The sequence below is a fragment of the Hyla sarda genome, chromosome 1 (genome assembly GCF_029499605.1).
Source record: "Hyla sarda isolate aHylSar1 chromosome 1, aHylSar1.hap1, whole genome shotgun sequence".
NCBI classification, from domain to species: domain Eukaryota; kingdom Metazoa; phylum Chordata; class Amphibia; order Anura; family Hylidae; genus Hyla; species Hyla sarda.
In genome coordinates, this window is record NC_079189.1 from 609,042,657 (window position 1) to 609,068,126 (window position 25,470).

A 25,470-nucleotide genomic window follows, 5' to 3' on the forward strand; every position below is an offset into this window, starting at 1 on the left:
ATATACTATAATACTATAATACATGTATATACTATAATACTATAATACATGTATATACTATAATACATGTATACACTATAATACTATAATACATGTATATACTATAATACTATAATACATGTATATACTATAATACTATAATACATGTATATACTATAATACTATAATACATGTATACACTATAATACTATAATACATGTATATACTATAATACTATAATACATGTATATACTATAATACTATAATACATGTATATACTATAATACTATAATACATGTATACACTATAATACTATAATACATGTATATACTATAATACTATAATACATGTATATACTATAATACATGTATATGCTATAATACTATAATACATGTATATACTATAATACTATAATACATGTATATACTATAATACATGTATATACTATAATACTATAATACATGTATATACTATAATACTATAATACATGTATATACTATAATACATGTATACACTATAATACTATAATACATGTATATCCTATAATACTATAATACATGTATATGCTATAATACTATAATACATGTATATGCTATAATACTATAATACATGTATATCCTATAATACTATAATACATGTATATGCTATAACACTATAATACATGTATATGCTATAATACTATAATACATGTATATACTATAATACTATAATACATGTATATACTATAATACTATAATACATGTATATACTATAATACTATAATACATGTATATACTATAATACTATAATACATGTATATACTATAATACTATAATACATGTATATACTATAATACTATAATACATGTATATACTATAATACATGTATACACTATAATACTATAATACATGTATATACTATAATACATGTATACACTATAATACTATAATACATGTATATACTATAACACTATAATACATGTATATGCTATAATACTATAATACATGTATATACTATAATACTATAATACATGTATATACTATAATACTATAATACATGTATATACTATAATACTATAATACATGTATATACTATAATACTATAATACATGTATACACTATAATACTATAATACATGTATATACTATAATACAGACACCTACAGTCACCGTCCTCTGACATATAGACTATTATACGGATTTACTCATTTATCTCGATTTTATCCAGACATATGTGAGTATTGTGGAATTATATGTTGTATTATGTTATATATAATTACTGTGCTAGGTGTTATTTATTATGTCTATACTGCAAGATGAGCCTAGAGCAGCAGCCCCTGATCATGTGACTCCTCCTCCATTTGACTGATCACCTGACTGTGACATCATCGCAGGTCCTTTACACACATGGTTCCTGTACTGCTCTGTGTGTGGAGGTATGTGGATATATCTACATAGAAACATTGAATTTGTCGCCAGATAAGAACCATTTGGTCCATATAGAATGCCCAATATTCTGAATACTATTAATAGTCCCTATCTTATATTCAGGATAGCCTTATACCTATCCCTATCTTATATGAAGGATAGCCTTATACCTATCCCTATCTTATATTCAGGATAGCCTTATACCTATCCCTATCTTATATGAAGGATAGCCTTATACCTATCCCTATCTTATATGAAGGATAGCCTTATACCTATCCCTATCTTATATGAAGGATAGCCTTATACCTATCCCTATCTTATATGAAGGATAGCCTTATACCTATCCCTATCTTATATGAAGGATAGACTTATGCCTATCCCTATCTTATATGAAGGATAGCCTTATGCCTATCCCTATCTTATATGAAGGATAGTCTTATACTTATCCCTATCTTATATGAAGGATAGACTTATTCCTATTCCTCTCTTATATGAAGGATAGCCTTATGCTTATCCCATGCATGTTTAAACTCCTTCTCTGTATTTGCAGCGACCACTTCTGCAGGAAGGCTATTCCATGCATCCACTACTCTCTGTAAAGTAATACTTCCTCATATTACTGCATAAACCTTTACCCTCTAATATAAAACTATGTCCTCTATGTATATGTGTGTGTGTATATATATATATATATATATAACATGTGTGTGCGAGTACATATATGTATGTATGTGTCTGTATAATATATATAATGTGTATGTGTATAGTATATAATGTGTATAGTATATAGATGTGTGTGTATAGTATATAATGTGTATATATAGTATATAGATGTGTGTGTATAGTATATAATGTGTATATATAGTATATAATGTGTATGTATAGTATATAATGTGTGTATAGTATATAATGTGTATGTATAGTATATAATGTGTGTATAGTATATAATGTGTATATATAGTATATAATGTGTATGTATAGTATATAATGTGTATGTATAGTATATAATGTGTGTATAGTATATAATGTGTATGTATAGTATATAATGTGTATATATAGTATATAATGTGTATGTATAGTATATAATGTGTGTATAGTATATAATGTGTATATATAGTATATAATGTGTATATATACATATCTTAGGGCTGCACAATATATCACAATCACATTGCAGTTTTTTTGTTCTGTATTATGTCGATTATTCCTTTGCAAAAAATGTGCGGCCAAAATTGTAATAGTCCCCATAGTGCAGTGGTTTACAAATAGTGTGTCTCCTGCTGTTGTAAAACTACAACTCCCAGCATGTCCGGACAGCCAAAGGTATGCTGGGAGGTGTCGTTTTGCAACAGCTGGAGACACACACACTGTCCAATGGGGACTAAAAAAATTAAAGTTAATAAGTGAATAAGCCCCTCCCCTAATTAAAGTTGATACCCCCCTTTCCCCATTTTTTAAATAAAATAATATAAACACAAATACAACTGTAGTATCGCCGCGTGTGTAAGTGTCTGAACTAATAACATATAATGTTAAAGAAACCGCACGGACAAGGGCAGAAACATAAAAATAATGTCAAATACCTGAATTGCGTATTTTTGGTCACTTCATGTACCAAATAAAAAAGTGAGCGAAAAGTCCCATTGAAAGCGGTACCGATAACAATTACAGATCATGGCGCAAAAAATGATTCTTACACAGCCCCGTAAAGTAAAAAAAAGTTATAGGGGTAAGAAGAGGACAATTTTAACCCTTAAGGACTCGGGGTTTTTGCACTTTTGTTTTTTCCTCCTCACCTTCTAAAAATCCTAACGCTTTCAGTTTTTCACCTACTGATCTATATAAGCGCTTGTTTTATGCGCCACCAATTTTACTTTGTAGTGACATCAATCATTTTACATAGCATTGATCAGTGTTATCTGCGCTCGGCTCATCAGGCTGGAGCATCGCTGAAGAGATCGGACAGTGAGGAGGCAGGTAAGGACCCTCCCATTGTCCTCTAAACTGATCGAGAAACCGCGGTGATCCCGAAAAACCCGAATGAGCTGGAGGAAATGCTTGTTTTCACTGGTCTCTGAGTGTGAAATAGATCATCTCCGGGGGGGATTTCCCTGACATGGAAGTTAGAAACTGGGAATAATTTACTGCGCCATAGTCTCCTAACCCTAACCTGAAGGATTGTTGCGGTGTAGCCCCTTCTTCCTCATCAGGACTAGCGTACACAAGAGGCATCCTCCAGGTGGGGCTCCAAACAGGTGAAGATTTGTGGCCTCCCATGGTCTCTGAAATCTGTATGGAATATATTTACACGTAAGTTTGATTGTCAGAATCCTGCAGTATATCCCTTATGGCGCCATCTCTATTTCCAGTCAGATTTCAACATTTTGGCCGATCTTTTCTGCTTAAAATTTTGGACGTAAATGTACGTCCTGGTGATGTGGTACTTAACTCACCAGGACGTACATTTACGTCCTGAGCATAACCGCGGGCATCGGAGCGATGCAGTCCTCATGCGCGGCAGGTCCCGGCTGTGGATCGCAGCCAGGGACCCGCCGGTAATGGCGGTCACACGCGATCCCGCGGATGTCCGCCATTAACCCCTCAGATGCCGTGATCAATACAGATCACAGCATCTGCAGCATCGCGGTCACTTAACAGGATGATCAGATCGCCCGAATCGCTGCCGCGGCGATCCGATCATCCTGCACGGCAGACGGAGGTCCCCTCACCTGGCTCCGCTTCCTTCTGGGAGTCTTCTGCTCTGATCTGCCTTCCCGCAGACCAGACCAGAGCAGAAGATGACCGATAAAGCTGATCAGTGCTGTGTCCTATACATAGCACTGAACAGCATTAGCAATCGAACGGTTGCTATAAATAGTCCCCTATGGGGACTATAAGAGTGTAAAAATAAAAGTAAAAAAATAAAGTGAAAAAAATGTGAAAAACCCCCTCCCCCAATAAAAACGTAAATTGTCCCATTTTCCCTATTTTACCCCCAAAAAGTGTAAAAAAAATTATTTTATATACATATTTGGTATCGCCGCGTGCGTAAATATCCGAACTATTAAAATAAAATGTAAATGATCCCGTACGGTGAACGTCGTGAACGTAAAAAAAAAGTCCAAAATAGCGTCTTTTTTATAAAAAAAAAATGTATTTAAAAAAAATTTCATAAAAAATGTAATAAAAGTTTTGTATAAGTAAATATGGTATTAATAAGTACAGATCACGGGGCAAAAAATGAGCCCTCATACCGCCGCTTATACGGAAAAATGGAAAAGTTATAGGTCTTCAAAATAGGGGGATTTTAAACGTACTAATTTGGTTAAAAAGTTCGCGATTTTTTTTTAAGCGCAACAGTAATAGAAAAGTGTATAATCATGCGTATCATTTTAATCATATTTATGGACATTTATCAACGGGTTTAGTCAGGTTTTCTTTACTATAATTGTCGCAAAATTGTCTCAACTGCGACTACACGATTTTTCGTGCAACATTTTGACTGGAAAGCGAGAAAAGCAAGTTTTCCTAAAATTTACAATGTAGTAATAATTTTAAAATGGACTACGGGTAGTCAGGTATTTATTAACTGCGACAGTCGCAACTGCGCAAAAAAAAGTCGCAACAGCGTTAAAAATTGACTAAATTTACTCCAGCTCAAACATGGAGCAGAAAAAGCTACTACCAAAGTAATAAAGGAAAAATTGCTTACGAGAAAGAAAATTATCAACAGGCGGAAACCAGTTGATAAATACGTCACACATAAGCAAAAAAAAAGTAAGGAAAAAATTACTAAAAGAAAGAATACATAAGCAAACATTGATAAATGTCCCTCATTGAGGGACATTTATCAATGTTTGCTTATGTATTCTTTTTTTTAGTAAAATTTAGTATTTAGTATTCAAAATTACATTCAGTAAGTGTGTTAACCCTTTAGGTGTTTCACAGGAATAGCAGCAAAGTGAAAGAGAGAATTCAAAATCTTCATTTTTTACACTCGCATGTTCTTGTAGACCCAATTTTTGAATTTTTGCAAGTGGTAAAAGGAGAAAATGTTTACTTGTATTTGTAGCCCAATTTCTCTCGAGTAAGCACATACCTCATATGTCTATGTAAATTGTTCGGCGGGCGCAGTAGAGGGCTCAGAAGGGAAGGAGCGACAAGGGGATTTTGGAGAGAACATTTTTCTGAAATGGTTTTTGGGGGGCATGTCACATTTAGGAAGCCCCTATGGTGCCAGAACAGCAAAAAAAACACATTGCATACCATTTTGGAAACTAGACCCCTCGGGGAACGTAACAAGGAATTAAGTGAGCCTTAATCCCCCCACAGGTGTTTCATGACTTTTGCACATGTAAAAAAATTAAAAAAAAATTTGCATAAAATGCTTGTTTTCCCAAAAAATTTACATTTTTAAAAGGGTAATAGCAGAAAATTCCCCCCAAAATTTGAAGTCCAATTTCTCCCGATTCAGCATTACAGAAAGTACCCACCCTGAGGAATGGGTATAGGGGTAAAGAGGAAATTTTTAACGCACAGGTGTTTCCTAAATTTATTTTCCAGGAATGGATGAAGCTTTTGAAAATTGCAATTTTCAACCTATGCTTCATCTTTCTGGAAACAACTAACATGTGACTCCGAATTGTCGCCTGGAAATACGACAGAGCTCAGCGAGAACTCTTCGCATTTGAGGCGGATGTTTGTTACGGACCTAACAGTTACATACATTCAGAGGAAAATACAAGAAAGGAACACCCACATGTGAACCTATTACAAACTACACCCCCTAGGGAAGGTGTATAGGGTGAAGTGGAGATTTGGAACCAACGGGTGTTGCCTTCATTCATTTTCCAGGAATGGATGAAGTGTACTATGGGGGGAAGAAAATTGCATTTTTTCTGATATGCCAATTATTTTCCCAGAATGATGACCCAGAGTACAGCCAAAAGTAAAAATGATGCCCGCCCCAAACCCTATACTCTGAATCATCATTCTGGGAAGGGGATGTGTGGGGCCGTCCCTATTCTGTTACCTCAAATGCGCAACCCGCTCAGGTGGGGAGAGAGCGTTGCGCATTTGAGGCAACTGCAAACCTCCAATGCGGTTGACTATGTGTCCCATGACCCATTTTTTGGGGCACGAAGATATTATGAGGGGCATTGGGAAAGAGGTTTTGGGTTAGATTTTTTGGGGGTAGGGTATTTTGGTATAAAATTTGGAAGACAATGTGCCCTGGACTGGTACATTGGAGCCGAATTCTGGGGAATGAAATTTAGGGCAAAGGATGGAAAATTTAGTACTCCATGGAAGTGTGATACTCCCTGAAGCAGCCTATGCAGAGGCCCGGATAATCAGGGAAAGTGTCACACTGAATGGTGGTGTCCCTCCGTCTCCTCTTCTTGTGACACACTCTGCATCTTTTCTGGGTACGTCCCGACCTTCCAGTGTTGGGGATCACACCTGGAAAGTGTTGGCCGCGGACGATCCGGGGACCTAAAGTTCCAGAGGTGCTCTGACCCACTCCTTGGCAGTCACCATAGATGAGGGCCTTTAGAACTACCTCTTGGAACTGCAGGAATGTCCCTGTGTTGCCAGCATACTTGTACAGTATAAAAGAGTTGTACATGTAGACCACAACCTTTTTATACCATACACGTGTTTTCCGCATGGGGTTATATGGTTTGAGGACTTGATCAGAAAGATCAACTCCCCCCCCCCCCATATACCGATTGTAGTCCAGAATACAATCGGGCTTGAGGACCTCGCACAGGTACAGGGGTGCTGCAGTTCCCATGACTAGTGGTGAGCATAAGGACATCCCTCTTGTCCTTATACCGGACCAACAACAGGTTCTCATGGGAAAAGGAACGGGACTCACCCCGGGGGATAGGAGCATGTAGGGAATTATGGGGCGGAAGGCCTCTTTGATTCTTCCGGACTGTCCCACAAGCGACCGTGGATCTGGCGGCAAGGGATGAAAAGAGAGGGATACTAGTCTAAAAGTTATCCACGTAAAGGTGGTAACCTTTATCTAGCAATGGGTGCAAAAGGCCCCAAACGATTTTCCCGCTAACACCCAGAGTGGGGGGACATTCTGGGGGTTCAAAACGGGAATCTCATCCCTCATACACTATAAGCTTGCAAGTGTACCCGGATGTACTCTCACAAAGTTTATACATCTTCACGCCATACTGCGCTCGCTTGGTCGGGATGTATTGCCGGAAGCTGAGTCTCCCCTTGAAGCCGATGAGCGACTCATCAATAGAGACCTCCCGCCCTGGGACATAGGCCTCCCAAATTCTGGCCCTGAAGTGATTGATGACCGGCCTGATTTTATACAGCGGGATCAGTTCGGGGGGGACATGCCGCATTATCAGCATAATGCAAACATCTCCGAATGGCCTCGAACCGGGAACGTGCCATGGCCATACTGTAGAGGGGTGTCTGGTAAAAGACGTCCCCACTCCAATATTGCCTGACACTGGGTTTTTTAACTAGACCCATATGCAGCGCGAGGCCCCAAATGGTCCTCATTTCGGCTGCATCGACTGGAGTCCAGCCGCCGGGTCTAGCTAAAAGTGAGCCCGGGTTAGCGGCGACGAACTGTTGGGCGTACAGATTTGTCTGTGTAACCATCAAATTAACAAAGTCGTCACTGAAAAAATGACCGAAAAAGTCCTTTTCAGTGAACCCGACGATGTTAATTTTGATTCCTGAGTCGCCAACAAACTCAGGAATCACGGGCTCATGGTCCGCTGGCTGAGTCCAGACAAGTTCTCCGGTACGAGGTACCAGTGACCTTGGCAGGGGGGCTTCACTAGTATGAGCGCCAGGGGGACTCATACTAGCATGGAGCACAGGGTCAAGGGCAAAGGAGGTTTGCGGCGCCGCACGGCGGCGAGTTCACCGCCTTGGTGGCTCATCATCAGAACTAGATGATGAGGACGATGAAATAAGGAAGGTGGGGTCTTCATCGTCAGAGGCAATTATGTCATATGCCTCCTCCGCCGAAAACACTCTGCGGGCCATTTCCCTACTCTAATGGGGATACGGGTGTGTGTGTGTGTGGGGGAAAACTTTATTGGTGTATGTGCTGTGTGTGGTGCGAGACTACCTCCCTAACCCGCCCTAACCTAACTAAACTAACAAGCCCTAACAGAAAAAAATATAAAATAAAAAGGGGACTTTAAAAAAAAAAAAAAAAGGGGGACTTCTAGCGCCAAGAAAACTCTGCACCAAAAAAAAAAAGTGTTTATCTAATCAGTGGTGTGGACACTGATTAGCGCTTGTGGCGGCAGGGGGCGCAGAAGTCAGTGGGGGGTCCGGCCACTCAGCCCAGAACAGTGGCTGGTGGCTTGTTCACAGACCCCCACACAAAAAAAAAAAACGAAAAATGTAATTAAAAAAACGCTTTACCCCGAAAAAAATGCACCCGCCTGAACCAAAAAAAAACCTCTGATCAGTGAAAAATCATTGACAGCGGTGGTACAGGCTGCACACACAGGTACGGTTCTTCCACACAGTACACGTCTGCTACTGGTGGCACGGACCGCCTATGGGTGCCAAAAAAAAAACGCGTTAACCGAAAAAGTGCCAGTACCAATAAAAAAAAACGCTGATCAGTGATAAATCACTGACAGCGGTGAGGCACGCTGCACACACAGTACACGCCTGCTACTGGTGGCACGGACCGCCTATGGGTGCAAAAAAGCGCTAGAAAACGCGGGGAAAAAAGCGCCGGCACCAAAAAAAAAATGCTGATCAGTACTACGGGACTGATGAGCGGCGGGTGGGCTTTAACAAACTGTGGCGGACCGCTCTTTTATAACTAAGAGGGTCCGCACACACGCTTAGGAAAAAAAAAAGATCTGCGCCCAAAAAAAGGCTGGCGGCAGACCACAGCGACCCAGCAGGGCCGGGGTCACGCAGCTAAAGGTGCTACGGACCCACGGACACCCACTGAGGTACGCCAAAAAAAAAAACTTTTTTTTTAACCCTAACCTGTCCCTACCTAATCTAAAGCTAACCCTGGGTGATTTCTGTGCCAAGGGGCCACAGAAAGGGGGCAAGGGGCACTTTTTTTTAACTGAGGGGATGGTGGGCTGCACGGGGCTCCGTCCTGCTTGCCAGATCTCTGTGGAATGGCGGGCAGAACGGAGCAACATGCTCCCAGCCCCCACCATCCCCTCCCATTACACTGTGATTGGTGTGGCCACTTTGGCCACCCAATCACCTGTATTGAGGGGGGTGGCCACAATGCCAGCCCCCAGTACAGCACGGATGGTGATTGGTGGTGTATATTACACCACCAGTCACCATCTATATACGGGTCACAGGGTCACACGTGACCCTGATGACGCGGAATCGCTGCAGAATGCCGGACCTCCTCCGGCACACTGCCAGGATGTCTGCTGAATTAAATCAGCAGACATCCGGCTCCGACCCCCGCCCGGAGAGTGGCGGGGCGGGGAACGGAATCGCAGCGCATCGCTCATCTGAATTGACGAACGGTGCCCTGTGATCGCCGACATGGGGGGTCATCATGAACCCCTGGGCGATATGCCGCGATGCCTGCTGAACGATTTCAGCAGGCATCGGGCACCGGCTCCACTCCTAATGGCTGCGGGGGGCCGGGAAAGCGCATGACATTCTCATACGTCATGTGTCCTTAAGGACTCAGACATGGAGACGTATGAGAACGTCATGTATCCTTAAGTGGTTAAAGGGGTAGCCCAGTGGAAAACTTTTTTTTAAATCAACTGGTGCAAGAAAGTTAAACAGATTTGTAAATTACTTCTATTAAAAAATCTTTATCCTTCCAGTACTTTTTAGCAGCTGTATGCTACAGAGGAAATTCTTTTCTTTTTTATCTTGTCCACAGTGCTCTCTGATGACACCTGATGCCCGTATCAGGTGTTGTCCAGAGCAGGAGAAAATCCTCATAGCAAACCTAGGCTAGTCTGGACAGTTCCTGACAGGGACAGAGGTGTCAGCAGAGAGCACTGTTGACAAGACAAAAAAGAAATTAGAAAATCTAAGAATTTCCTCTGTAGCATACAGCTGCTAATAAGTACTGGAAAGATAAAGATTTTTTTTAATAGAAGTCATTTACAAATCTGTTTAACTTTCTGGCACCAGTTCATAAAAAAAAAAAAAAAAAAAAAAAAAAAAAAAGGTTTCCACCGGAGTACCCCTTTAACCCCTTAAGGACCAAGGGCGAACAGGTACGCCTTTGCTCCCTGGTACTTAAGGACCAAGGGCGTACCTGTACGCCCGTGGGAATTTCGGTCCCCGCCGCGCGCCGGGCAGGGATCGGGCCGGGGTGACTGCTGATATCTATCAGCAGGCACCCCGCGCAAATGCCCAGGGGGGTTATTAGACCCCCCCCCCCCATGTCGGCGATCTGCGCAAATCGCAAGTGAATTCACACTTGCGATTTGCGCCGATTCCGCATCATACGGGTCTATGGTGACCCGCAGACCCGGAATAGAAGGGGGATCGCGGGTGTCCTAAACACCCACGATCCCCCTGTAGCTATAGGAGTGAGGTGGCAGGGTTGCCACCCCTCCTATCTCTGCTATTGGTGGTCTAGACGCGACCACCAATAGCAGATCGGGGGCGGAGGGGTTTACTTTCGTTTTCCCCGTCCTGCCCTCCCACAATAGGCGGGGCAGGACGGGGAAACCGACAGGGACCGGCGCCGAAGATCCACTTACCCATCGGCGACGGCAGCAGGCGACGATCAGCGGCAGCAGCGGGCGACGATTGGCGGAAGAAGAGAACCGCGACGCAGCTCCCTGGATCCAACGGAAGCCGGTGAGTTACTTAGCAACATCTGGAGGGCTACAGTCTGAGACCACTATAGTGGTCTCTAAACTGTAACCCTCCAGATGTTGCAAAACTACAACTCCCAGCATGCCCAGAGAGCTGTTTAGGCTTGCTGGGAGTTGCAGTTTTGCAACAGCTGGAGGTCTACAGTTTGAGACCACTGCAAAGTGATCTCTATACTGTGCACCTCCAGATCTTACAAAACTACAACTCCCAGCATGCCCAGACAGCAGTTTGCTGTCTGGGCATGCTGGGAGTTGTAGTTTTGCAACATCTGGAGGTCCACAGTTTGGAGACCACTGTGCAGTGGTCTCTAAACTATAGCTCTCCAAATGTTGCAAAACTGCAACTCCCAGCAAGCCTAAACAGCAAACAGCTGTCTCTGCATGCTGGGAGTTGTAGTTGCGATCCCTCCAGCTGTTGCATAACTACATCTCCCAGCATGCCTTTCAGCGATCAATACATGCTGGGAGTTGAAGTTTTGCAACAGCTGGAGGTACACTGGTTGGAAAATACTGAGTCAGGTAACAGAACCTAACTGAAGGTTTTCCAACCAGTGTGCCTCCAGCTGTTGCAAAAGTACAACTCCCAGCATGCACGGTCTGTCAGTACATGCTGGGAGTTGTAGTTTTGAAACAGCTGGAGGTTTGCCCCCCCATGTGAACGTACAGGGTACATTCACACTGGCGGGTTTACAGTAAGTTTTCTGCTTCAAGTATGAGCTGTGGCAAATTTTTCACCGCAGCGCAAACTCCTAGCGGTAAATTCACTGTAAACCCGCCAGTGTGAACGTACCCTAAAAACACTACACTACACTACACTTACACATAATAAAGAGTAAAACACTACATATACACCCCCTTACACGGTCGCCCTAACAAAAAAATAAAAAACGTATTGTACGGCAGTGTTTCCAAAACAGAGCCTCCAGCTGTTGCAAAACAACAACTCCCAGCATTTCCGGACATCCACTAACTGTCCAGGCATGCTGGGAGTTTAGCAACAGCTGGAGACACCCTGTTTGGGAATCACTGGCGTAGAATACCCCTCTGTCCACCCCTGTGCAATCCCTAATTTAGTCCTCAAATGCGCATGGCGCTCTCTCACTTCAGAGCCCTGTCGTATTTCAAGGAAACAGTTTAGTGCCACATATGGGGTATCTCCGTACTCGGGAGAAATTGCACTACTAATTTTGGGGGCTTTTTTTCCTTTTACCCCTTATGAAAAAGAAAAGTTGGGGTCTACACCAGCCTGTTAGTGTAAAAAAAAAAATTTTTTTTACACTAACATGCTGGTGTTGTCCTTTACTTTTTATTTTCACGGGAGGTAAAAGGAAAAAAAGACCCCCAAAATTTGTAACGCAATTTCTCCTGAGTACGGAGATACCCCATATGTGGGCGTAAAATGCTCTGCGGACGCACAACAAGGCTCAGGAGTGAGAGCGCACCATGTACATTTGAGGCCTAAATTGGTGATTTGCACAGGGGTGGCTGATTTTACAGCGGTTCTGACATAAACCCCAAAAAATAAATACCCACATGTGACCCCATTTTGGAAACGACACCCCTCACGGAACGTAACAAGGGGTATAGTGAGCCTGAACACCCCACAGGTGTTTGACAAATTTTCATTAAAGTTGGATGGGAAAATGAAAAAAAAAATTTTTTTCACTAAAATGCTGGTGTCACCCTAAATTTTTCATTTTCACAAGGGAAAATAAAAAAAAGCCCCCCAAAATTTGTAACCCAATTTCTTCTGAGTAAGAGCATACCCCATATGTGGATGTAAAGTGCTCGGCGGGAGAACTACAATGCTCAGAAGAGAAGGAGCGCCATTGGGATTTTGAAGAGAAAATTTGTCCGGAATTGAAGGCCACTTGTGTTTACAAAGCCCCCATAGTGCCAGAACAATGGACCCCCCCCCCCATATGTGACCCCATTTTGGAAACTACACCCCTCATGTTATGTAATAAGGGGTACAGTGAGCATTTACGCCCCACAGGTGTCTGACAGATTTTTGGAACAGTGATCCGTGAAAATGAAAAATTTAATTTTCCATTTGCACAGCCCACTGTTCCAAAGATCTGTCAAATGCCAGTAAATGCTCACTTATTAAATTCTGTGAGGGGTGTAGTTTCAAAAATGGGGTCACATGTGGGGGGGGTCCATTGTTCTGGCACCACGGGGGGCTTTGTAAATGCACATGGCCCCTGACTACCATTCCAAACGAATTCTCTTTCCAAAAGCTCAATGGTGCTCCTCCTCTTCTGAGCATTGTAGTTCGCCTGTAATGCACTTCAGGTCCACTTCAGGTCCATATTTTTTTTTACATATGCAAAAGTCGTGAAACCCGTGTGGGGTATTAATGCTCACTTTATTCCTTGTTACGTTCCTCAAGGGGTCTAGTTTCCAAAATGGTACGCAATGTGGGTATTTTTTGCTGTTGTGGCACCATAGGGGCTTCCTAAATGCGACATGCCCCCCGAGCAAAATTTGCTCTCAAAAAGTCAAATATCACTCCTTCTCTTCGGAGCATTGTAGTTCGCCCGTAATGCACTTCAGGCCAACTTATGGGGTGCCTCCATACTTAGAAGAGATGGGGTTACAAATTTTGGGGGGTATTTTCTGCTATTAACCCTTGCAAAAATGTGAAATTTGGGGGAAAACACACATTTTAGTGAAAAAAAATTTTTTTTTTTACATATGCAAAAGTCGTGAAACACCTGTGGGGTATTAAGGCTCACTTTATTCCTTGTTACGTTCCCCAAGGGGTCTAGTTTCCAAAATGGTATGCCATGTGGGTTATTTTGCTGTTCTGGCACCATAGGGGCTTCCTAAATGCAACATGCCCCCCAAAAACCATTTCTGAAAAACGTACTCTCCAAAATCCCCTTGTCGCTCCTTCGCTTCTGAGCCCTCTACTGCGCCCGCCGAACACTTTACATAGAAATTGGGCTACAAATACAAGTATACATTTTCTCCTTTTACCCCTTGTAAAAATTAAAAAATTGGGTTTACCAGAACATGCGAGTGTAAAAAATAAAGATTGCGAATTTTCTCCTTCACTTTGCTGCTATTCCTGTGAAACACCTAAAGGGTTAAAACACTTACTGATTGTCATTTTGAATACTTTGGGGGGTGTAGTTTTTATAATGGGGTCATTTGTGGGGTATTTCTAATGGGAAGACCCTTCAAATCCACTTCAAACCTGAACTGGTCTCTGAAAAAAAGCGAGGTTCCAAATTTTGTGAAAAATTGGAAAAGTGCTGCTGAACTTTGAAGCCCTCTGGTGTCTTCCAAAAGTAAAAACTCGTCAATTTTATGATGAAAACATAAAGTAGACATATTGGAAATGTGAATTAAAAAAAATATATATTTTGAATATCCATTTTCCTTACAAGCAGAAAGCTTCAAAGTTAGAAAAATGCAAAATTTTCAAATTTTTCATCAAATTTGGGGATTTTTCACCAAGAAAGAATGCAAGTTACCACAAAATTTTACCACTAAGTTAAAGTAGAATATGTCATGAAAAAACAATCTCGGAATCAGATTGATAACTAAAAGCATTCCAGAGTTATTAATGTTTAAAGTGACAGTGGTCAGATGTGCAAAAAACGCTCTGGTCCTAAGGTGTAAAATGGCCTGGTCCTTAAGGGGTTAAGCTCTCTGTCCTGTTGGTCTTTTCTGCTGTATGTTCCTCCATTCTGGCAATCCTGTGACTCAGTTATGGGAGATAATAGAATTATAATATAGATGCAGAATACAGGTGTAATATGGGCAGGAAATATACCTATGTATAGGAATGTAAGGATCACGGTAGAAAGGGGGTGTGACTGTGACCTGGCCCGCAAGTCCCTGATTCCCGAATGAGCGTGGCTTTTGATTATGTATGCGTCACACTGTCTGCTCTATCCTTAATGTAACCTCCCCTGTTTATAAACATGGGGGAACATTGTATTAATGGGGCTCAGATAACTCCTTTTGTTATTTTTGGTCCATGTGATAATTAATTATCTTTTCTGCTCATATAAATCATTTAACATGACTTCTCCTACTGTCTGATGACTGTTACAATATTTCTTCCACATTTTAATATTCAAGGAGAAGATATGAACAATATTAATGTTCTAAAGACAGATGTGAGCAGTGACGAGCAGTATAAGGAGGACCTTCCTACAAGGAAGGATCTTAAATATATTAATGCTTCAGACATGAAGGAAGAAGAAGAGGAGGAGACATATGTGAGCGGTGATGAGCAGGATATGGAGGACGTTCCTATAGGGAAAGATCCAATCTATATTAATGCTGCAGACCTAAAGGAAGAAGAAGAGGAAACGGACATGAGCGGTGATGAGCAGTATAAGGATGACATTCCTACAGGGAAAGATCTGATGTATATTAATGATACACACATAAAGGAAGAAGAGGAGACAGATGTGAGCGGTGATGAGCAGTATAAGGAGGACATTCCTACAGGGAAAGATCTGAACTATATTAATGCTACAGACATAAAGGAAGAAGAAGAAGAGACAGATGTGAGCAGTGATGAGCAGTATAAGGAGGACATTCCTACAGGGAAAGATCCAATCTATATTAATGCTACAGACATAAAGGAAGAAGAAGAGACATATGTGAGCGGTGATGAGCAGTATAAGGACATTCCTACAGGGAAAGATCTGATATATATTAATGCTAAAGACATAAAGGAAGAAGAAAAGACAGATGTGAGCGGTGATGAGCAGTATAAGGAGGACATTCCTACAGGTAACCATCCAGGTGAGTAAAGTAGGAGGAGTAAAAATGGGGGGTATGTTGAGAGCGCTACTGTCAGATGGCGATGGTTGAAGTCAAGAAACGGTATGAGCCAGCACTTATGCAGGACTAACTTTTATTGAAAAAAGAAGTCAAGACAGTAAAAACAGGACAACGCGTTTGGGCGCTCGCTGGCGCCATCCTCAGGTCCACAATCATAAATTTGTGTAGTCCTAGCCGGAGTTCCTGCGGGCGGGAACTCCGGCTAGGACTACACAAATTTATGTCCCTGATCCCCAACAAGCGTGGCTATCGATTGTGTATGTGTTACATTGGCGGCAGAAGTTTTTGAAAATGTAAAAACTGTGTGTTGTATAGCCAATCAGATCGCTTCTTTCCTTTTTCACAGGACTCTTTAAAATGAAAGAAGAAATTTGATTGGTTGTGATGGGCCTCTACTCAGGTTTTGATAAATCTCCCCCAATATCTCTTAAAAGTAAAAAATGTTATTTCCTGGGTTGTTAAGGTTATTGCTTAAAAATAAAATCTGTTTCATCCTTGGCAGATGACTGTACCAGGAGATCAGAGGAGAATCTTATATCTTCAGATTATAAAGCAGATGATGATATCACACAAGATACATATGAAGAACATTCCATTATCCCAGATACACCCTCAGCCCTTCACAGCCAAGATCTCTCATCTCATCCTGTTATACAAGTCCAACCTAAAGATTCATCTCAGTCTGTTAAGAAAAATAAGGAAAAGCAGTTTTCATGTTCAGAATGTGGGAAATGTTTTACTCGGAATTCATATCTTGTTAAACATCAAGTAACTCACACAGGAGAGAAGCCATTTTCATGTTCAGAATGTGGAAAATGTTTTACTCGGAAATCAAGTATTGTTAAGCATCAAAGAATTCACACAGGAGAGAAGCCATTTTCATGTTCAAAATGTGGAAAATGTTTCAGTCAGAATTCAATTCTTGTTGAACATCGAAGAATTCACACAGGTGAGAAGCCATTTTCATGTTCAGAATGTGGAAAATGTTTTACCCATAGATCACACCTTGTTTTACATGGAAAAGGTCACACGGGAGACAAGCCATTTTCATGTTCAGAATGTGGAAAAAATTTTACTCATAGATCACTACTTATCGCACATGTAAGAGCTCACACAGGAGAGAAGCCATTCTCATGTTCAGAATGTGGAAAATACTTTTCCCAGAAATCAACACTTATCAGACATCTAAGAATTCACACAGGAGAGAAGCCATTTTCATGTTCAGAATGTGAAAAATATTTTATTCAGAAATCGCAACTTGTTAAACATCAAAGAACCCACACAGGAGAGAAGCCATTTTCATGTTCAGAATGTGGGAAATGTTATTCTGGGAAAGCAACACTTATCAGACATACAAGAATTCACACAGTAGAGAAGACAATTGGCAATAAATTATGCAGATAGTACATCTATATATTAACCACGTGCATAGAATATCTGATATTTATACATATATCATATACTGCATCTCCAAACTTGTTCCCAATTGTTAATAAAAGTTTTCTTTTAGAACGTAGTCACCGATCCAGCGATGTCATCACTATAGTTTACATGGTAGGAAAAGAGTGTGATATATGGTTGTGATATTCACTGCTCCTCATGGAGAAGACCCAACAGGCATAATCCATGGGGAGCTGCTACTGGAGACCCAAACACCTCAGAGAGAAGGGACTTATTCCAGTGATGAAGAATTCCAGGACATGACCAGATAAGAGACACAAAATCACTTCTATCTTCTGGCTTCTAGGACATTATTCTGATGGAAGAACTTTACACATTATACAAAGTCCTATAGGTGTTGGGGAACATTTATAGACAATTGTTGGCCCCGGCTGTCATGGCGTACCATAGGCCCCCTGCCTCCATATTACACAGGTCTGATGGGGGAACAGGGTAAGTAAGGGTTAATGTTTGTGGTTCTAATAATAACTGTACAAGGATATATAAGAAGTAAGGAATATATGAGATAAGATCTTCCAGCGCACACAGCTGCTGATATGGGGATTGGGTGGATGAGGCTCCTCGGGGGAGGGGTCACTTGTTATGTGTATAGGGGAGCATAGTCCTAAGGTAATAGAAGGTGGGTATAGACAGAGGGGGCGGAGCCATCTCACATATTAATAGAAATGATGAGTAGTGTAGAATACTGACAGCGTGTTAAGCAGGAACTCTGCTCCTGGGACTCTCTAGGTGTCTGTGCACAGGATTGTGGGAGAGAAGTGACGGCTCAGTTACCTTTTTATGGTTTCTATGGTGACTTCTTTGTGTCTTTATATCTTGGACAGTTCTTTGTACTAATAAGAGTTTTATGTCTTTTATTGAGCACACGGAGTAAAGAAATCCAGGTAACTCAAAGAGTTCACCATTTTTTTTTTTTAAACTCTATTTTATATAGTCACTTCAGCATTTAAACATTTTAATCATGTTGCTGGGGGGGGTGACTTCTGGAACTTAAAGGGGTACTCCGGCGCTAAGACATCTTATCTCCTATCCAAAGGATAGGGGATAAGATGCCTGACCGCGGGGGTCCCGCCGCTCGGGACCCCTGTGATCTTCCACATCGCACCCCATTGGCATCAAACGGAGCATAGTGACGTCACGACTCCGCCCCCGTGTGACGTCACGGCTCTGCCCCCTCAATGCAAGCCTATGGGAGGGGGCATGACAGCTTCCCCTAAAAACAGTGATATATGGTAATAAAAACACTTTCAATAAAATTTACTATCGATAAATTTCGATCTCCCGCAAATAAGAGATATCCTGTCCATTCATATACTGCTATGCAGTACTGGTTTGTACATTTAAATATTTGAGGAAGACACAGGTGCACATATTAATATATAGGAGTGCACAGGGGACATTTTTTATACATAAGGGGGCATATTGAAATATGAGCGGGCAGGACTGGTGAAGGTGGCCGGAAAGCTACTCTCCACCCGTCTGAGTGCCAAGACAGGGAACACAAGGCCTACACCTTAGCCTGAGAGAAACGTCCTGGAGACCACCTAGCTATGCTGCAAGACTCTGAGACGTCCGGGAATCGGACGGGCAGAGGAGTCATGCCCACCCACCGGCCCGGACATGAGACGTGCACAGGAAGGCCACAACATAGTAATGACACTAGGTAAAACCTAGACCTTTCAGTCACAGGGAACATCTCTGACAGGAGGAAGCAAGGAGACCTTACACATAGAATATACTGGGAATAACTGAGTCTCCCGATACCAGAAAAACAGAGAACACCCTCACTGCCTAATGTAAGAAAAAAAACAGAGCAACCCTCACTGCCTAATGTAAGAAAAAAAACAGAGCAACCCTCACTGCCTAATGTAAGAAAAAAAACAGAGCAACCCTCACTGCCTAATGTAAGAAAAAAAACAGAGCAACCCTCACTGCCTAATGTAAGAAAAAAAAACAGAGCAACCCTCACTGCCTAATGTAAGAAAAAAAACAGAGCAACCCTCACTGCCTAATGCTGGAAAACACAGAGAGACCCTCCTCACTGATCAGGTCTTCTCCTGTGGCCACGTCTTCTCCTGCATTGTGTGCAGGAGGAGGCCCCCGTCTTCTCAATTTGAATATATATTGGTGCTGATCACCTTAGCGCTCAGTAGGTACAAGCACTCAGTAGATACATCTCTACTGTGTACACATACAGCTCAGCTACATGTACATTACACATATACAGCTCTACTGTGTACACATACAGCTCAGCTACATGTACATTACACATATACAGCTCTACTGTGTACACATACAGCTCAGCTACATGTACATTACACCTATACAGCTCTACTGTGTACACATACAGCTCAGCTACATGTACATTACACATATACAGCTCTACTGTGTACACATACAGCTCAGCTACATGTACATTACACATATACAGCTCTACTGTGTACACATACAGCTCAGCTACATGTACATTACACCTATACAGCTCTACTGTGTACACATACAGCTCAGCTACATGTACATTACACATATACAGCTCTACTGTGTACACATACAGCTCAGCTACATGTACATTACACATATACAGCTCTACTGTGTACACATACAGCTCAGCTTCATGTACATTACACATATACAGCTCTACTGTGTACACATACAGCTCAGCTACATGTACATTACACATATACAGCTCTACTGTGTACACATACAGCTCAGCTACATGTACATTACACATATACAGCTCTACTGTGTACACATACACCTCAGCTACATGCACATTATACATATACAGCTCTACTGTGTACACATACAGCTCAGCTACATGTACATTACACATATACAGCTCTACTGTACACATACAGCTCAGCTACATGAACATTACACATATACAGCTTTACTGTACACATACAGCTCAGCTACATGAACATTACACATATACAGCTCTACTATGTACACATACAGCTCAGCTACATTACACATATACACCTCTACTGTGTACACATACAGCTCAGCTACATGCACATTACACATATACAGCTCTACTGTGTACACATACAGCTCAGCTACATGTACATTACACATATACAGCTCTACTGTGTACACATACAGCTCAGCTACATGTACATTACACATATACAGCTCTACTGTGTACACATACAGCTCAGCTACATGTACATTACACATATACAGCTCTACTGTGTACACATACAGCTCAGCTACATGTACATTACACCTATACAGCTCTACTGTGTACACATACAGCTCAGCTACATGTACATTACACATATACAGCTCTACTGTGTACACATACAGCTCAGCTACATGTACATTACACATATACAGCTCTACTGTGTACACATACAGCTCAGCTTCATGTACATTACACATATACAGCTCTACTGTGTACACATACAGCTCAGCTACATGTACATTACACATATACAGCTCTACTGTGTACACATACAGCTCAGCTACATGTACATTACACATATACAGCTCTACTGTGTACACATACACCTCAGCTACATGCACATTATACATATACAGCTCTACTGTGTACACATACAGCTCAGCTACATGTACATTACACATATACAGCTCTACTGTACACATACAGCTCAGCTACATGAACATTACACATATACAGCTTTACTGTACACATACAGCTCAGCTACATGAACATTACACATATACAGCTCTACTATGTACACATACAGCTCAGCTACATTACACATATACACCTCTACTGTGTACACATACAGCTCAGCTACATGCACATTACACATATACAGCTCTACTGTGTACACATACAGCTCAGCTACATGTACATTACACATATACAGCTCTACTGTGTACACATACAGCTCAGCTACATGTACATTACACATATACAGCTCTACTGTGTACACATACAGCACAGCTTCATGTATATTACACATATACAGCTCTACTGTGTACACATACAGCTCAGCTATATGTACATTACACATATACAGCTCTACTATGTACACATACAGCTCAGCTACATGTACATTACACATATACAGCTCTACTGTGTACACATACAGCTCAGCTACATGCACATTACACATATACAGCTCTGCTGTGTACACATATACAGCTCAGCTACATGCACATTACACATATACAGCTTGACTGTGTACACATACAGCTCAGCTACATGCACATTACACATATACAGCTCTACTGTGTACACATACAGCTCAGCTACATGCACATTACACATATACAGCTCTGTGTACACATACAGCTCAGCTACATGCACATTACACATATACAGCTCTACTGTGTACACATACAGCTCAGCTACATGCACATTACACATATACAGCTCTACTGTGTACACATACAGCTCAGCTACATGCACATTACACATATACAGCTCTACTGTGTACACATACAGCTCAGCTACATGTACATTACATATACAGCTCTACTGTGTACACATACAGCTCAGCTACATGCACATTACACATATACAGCTCTACTGTGTACACATACAGCTCAGCTACATGTACATTACACATATACAGCTCTACTGTACACATACAGCTCAGCTACATGTACATTACATATATACAGCTCTACTGTGTACACATACAGCTCAGCTACATGCACATATACAGCTCTACTGTGTACACATACAGCTCAGCTACATGCACATTACACATATACAGCTCTACTGTGTACACATACAGCTCAGCTACATGTACATTACACATATACAGCTCTACTGTGTACACATACAGCTCAGCTACATGTACATTACACATATACAGCTCTACTGTGTACACATACAGCTCAGCTACATGCACATTACACATATACAGCTCTACTGTGTACACATACAGCTCAGCTACATGCACATTACACATATACAGCTCTACTGTGTACACATACAGCTCAGCTACATGCACATTACACATATACAGCTCTACTGTGTACACATACAGCTCAGTTACATGCACATTACACATATACAGCTCTACTGTGTACACATACAGCTCAGCTACATGTACATTACATATACAGCTCTACTGTGTACACATACAGCTCAGCTACATGCACATTACACATATACAGCTCTACTGTGTACACATACAGCTCAGCTACATGCACATTACACATATACAGCTCTACTGTGTACACATACAGCTCAGCTACATGTACATTACATATATACAGCTCTACTGTGTACACATACAGCTCAGCTACATGTACATTACACATATACAGCTCTACTGTGTACACATACATGTCAGCTACATGCACATTACACATATACAGCTCTACTGTGTACACATACAGCTCAGCTACATGTACATTACACATATACAGCTCTACTGTGTACACATACAGCTCAGCTACATGCACATTACACTTATACAGCTCTACTGTGTACACATACAGCTCAGCTACATGTACATTACACATATACAGCTCTATTGTGTACACATATACAGCTCTACTGTGTACACATACAGCTCAGCTACATGCACATTACACATATACAGCTCTACTGTGTACACATACAGCTCAGCTACATGTACATTACATATATACAACACGACTGTGTACACATACAGCTCAGCTACATGTACATTACACATATACAGGTCTACTGTGTACACATACAGCTCAGCTACATGTACATTACACATATACAGCTCTACTGTGTACACATACAGCTCAGCTACATGTACATTACACATATACAGCACTACTGTGTACACATACAGCTTAGCTACATGTACATTACACATATACAGCTCTACTGTGTACTTATACAGCTCAGCTACATGCACATTAAACATATACAGCTCTACTGTGTACACATACAGCTCAGCTACATGTACATTACACATATACAGCTCTACTGTGTACACATACAGCTCAGCTACATGTACATTACACATATACAGCTCTACTGTGTACACATACAGCTCAGCTACATGCACATTACACATATACAGCTCTACTGTGTACACATACAGCTCAGCTACATGCACATTACACATATACAGCTCTACTGTGTACACATACAGCTCAGCTACATGTACATTACATATATACAGCACGACTGTGTACACATACAGCTCAGCTACATGTACATTACACATATACAGGTCTACTGTGTACACATACAGCTCAGCTACATGTACATTACACATATACAGCTCTACTGTGTACACATACAGCTCAGCTACATGTACATTACACATATACAGCACTACTGTGTACACATACAGCTTAGCTACATGTACATTACACATATACAGCTCTACTGTGTACTTATACAGCTCAGCTACATGCACATTAAACATATACAGCTCTACTGTGTACACATACAGCTCAGCTACATGTACATTACACATATACAGCTCTACTGTGTACACATACAGCTCAGCTACATGTACATTACACATATACAGCTCTACTGTGTACACATACAGCTCAGCTACATGCACATTACACATATACAGCTCTACTGTGTACACATACAGCTCAGCTACATGTACATTACACATATACAGCACTACTGTGTACACATACAGCTCAGCTACATGCACATTACACATATACAGCTCTACTATGTACACATACAGCTCAGCTACATGTACATTACACATATACAGCTCTACTGTGTACACATACAGCTCAGCTACATGTACATTACACATATACATCTCTACTGTGTACACATACAGCTCAGCTACATGTACATTACACATATACAGCTCTACTGTGTACACATACAGCTCAGCTACATGCACATTACACATATACAGCTCTACTGTGTACACATACAGCTCAGCTACATGTACATTACACATATACAGCTCTGCTGTGTACACATACAGCTCAGCTACATGTACATTACACATATACAGTTCTACTGTGTACACATACAGCTCAGCTACATGTACATTACACATATACAGCTCTACTGTGTACACATACAGCTCAGCTACATGTACATTACACATATACAGCACTACTGTGTACACATACAGCTCAGCTACATGCACATTACACACAGCTCTGCTGCAGACATATATAACACACACATACACAGCTCTGCACCACGCACATCACACACACACAGCTCTGCTGCATACACATAACTTCAGCTCATCCAGCAGCGATCACAACCAGCACAGCAGAGTCCTGCATACACTGAGCAGATGAGCCTAGAGCAGCAGCCCCTGATCATGTGACTCCTCCTCCTCCATGTGACTGATCACATGACGGTGACATCATCGCAGGTCCTGTAAGTATATGGTTCCTCTACAGGTATATGTTTATTTATACAGTGACCCCCCCGACATACGATATTTTCAACATGCGATGGCCTCATCAACATACGATGCTTTTGTATGTCGGGGCCATCGCATAAACGGCTATCTGGCAGTGCAGACTGCTTCAACTGCCACCGGATAGCCGTTTAAGGTGCCCGTGTGCTCCGGTGATGGTCTCTTACCTGCCCCCGGTGCTCCGGACCATTCTCTTCAGGATCCCCTGCATCGCCGTTGCTCGTCGTCATCACGTCTCTGCGCACGGCTTCCCGTCATCCAATTGGAGCGGCGTTCGTAGCGACATGATGACGGCGATAAGGAACGACGATCCCGGGCAGCGGAGACAGTCTGGAGCGACGGGGACGCGGCAACAGCGATGGAGGGCGACATCCAGGGCAGCAGTGTCAGGTCCGGAGAGGCGGGGACAGGTGAGTATACCTTCCTATATTTAACATTGCACGGATCCCTCAACATACGATGGTTTCAAGAAATGATGGCTCATTTGGAACGAATTACCATCGTATGTTGAGGGACCACTGTATATGTAGGTGTGTGTATATACAAAGATATATATATATATATATATATATATATATATATATAGTTGTCATGACAACCCGCATAGTGAACCTTACCCTGTATATGGATTTGGTTTGAGTTGTGTCCTTGG

At 41.5% G+C, this 25,470-nt stretch overlaps 1 protein-coding gene across 5 annotated transcripts in view; it reads left to right on the plus strand.

Annotated features, from left to right (window-relative positions):
* The first annotated feature begins 1,314 nt into the window (after positions 1 to 1,314).
* LOC130298005 (zinc finger protein 436-like) overlaps positions 1,315 to 25,470 on the plus strand; it is a 30,622-nt gene continuing 6,466 nt past the window's right edge. The window contains exons 1-3 of one of the 5 annotated variants that reach the window (XR_008849732.1): positions 1,315 to 1,392; positions 15,313 to 15,987; positions 16,529 to 16,975. Coding sequence is in view for 4 of the 5 variants with exons in the window: in XM_056550887.1 (XP_056406862.1) it covers positions 15,321 to 15,987; positions 16,529 to 17,430 (1,569 nt within the window). In the remaining variant the exon portion in view is untranslated. Of the gene's footprint in view, positions 1,393 to 1,920; positions 1,985 to 15,312; positions 15,988 to 16,528; positions 17,531 to 25,470 lie in introns of those variants that run through there. The other 4 variants (XM_056550887.1, XM_056550907.1, XM_056550895.1 and 1 more) reach the window with 4 other exon arrangements.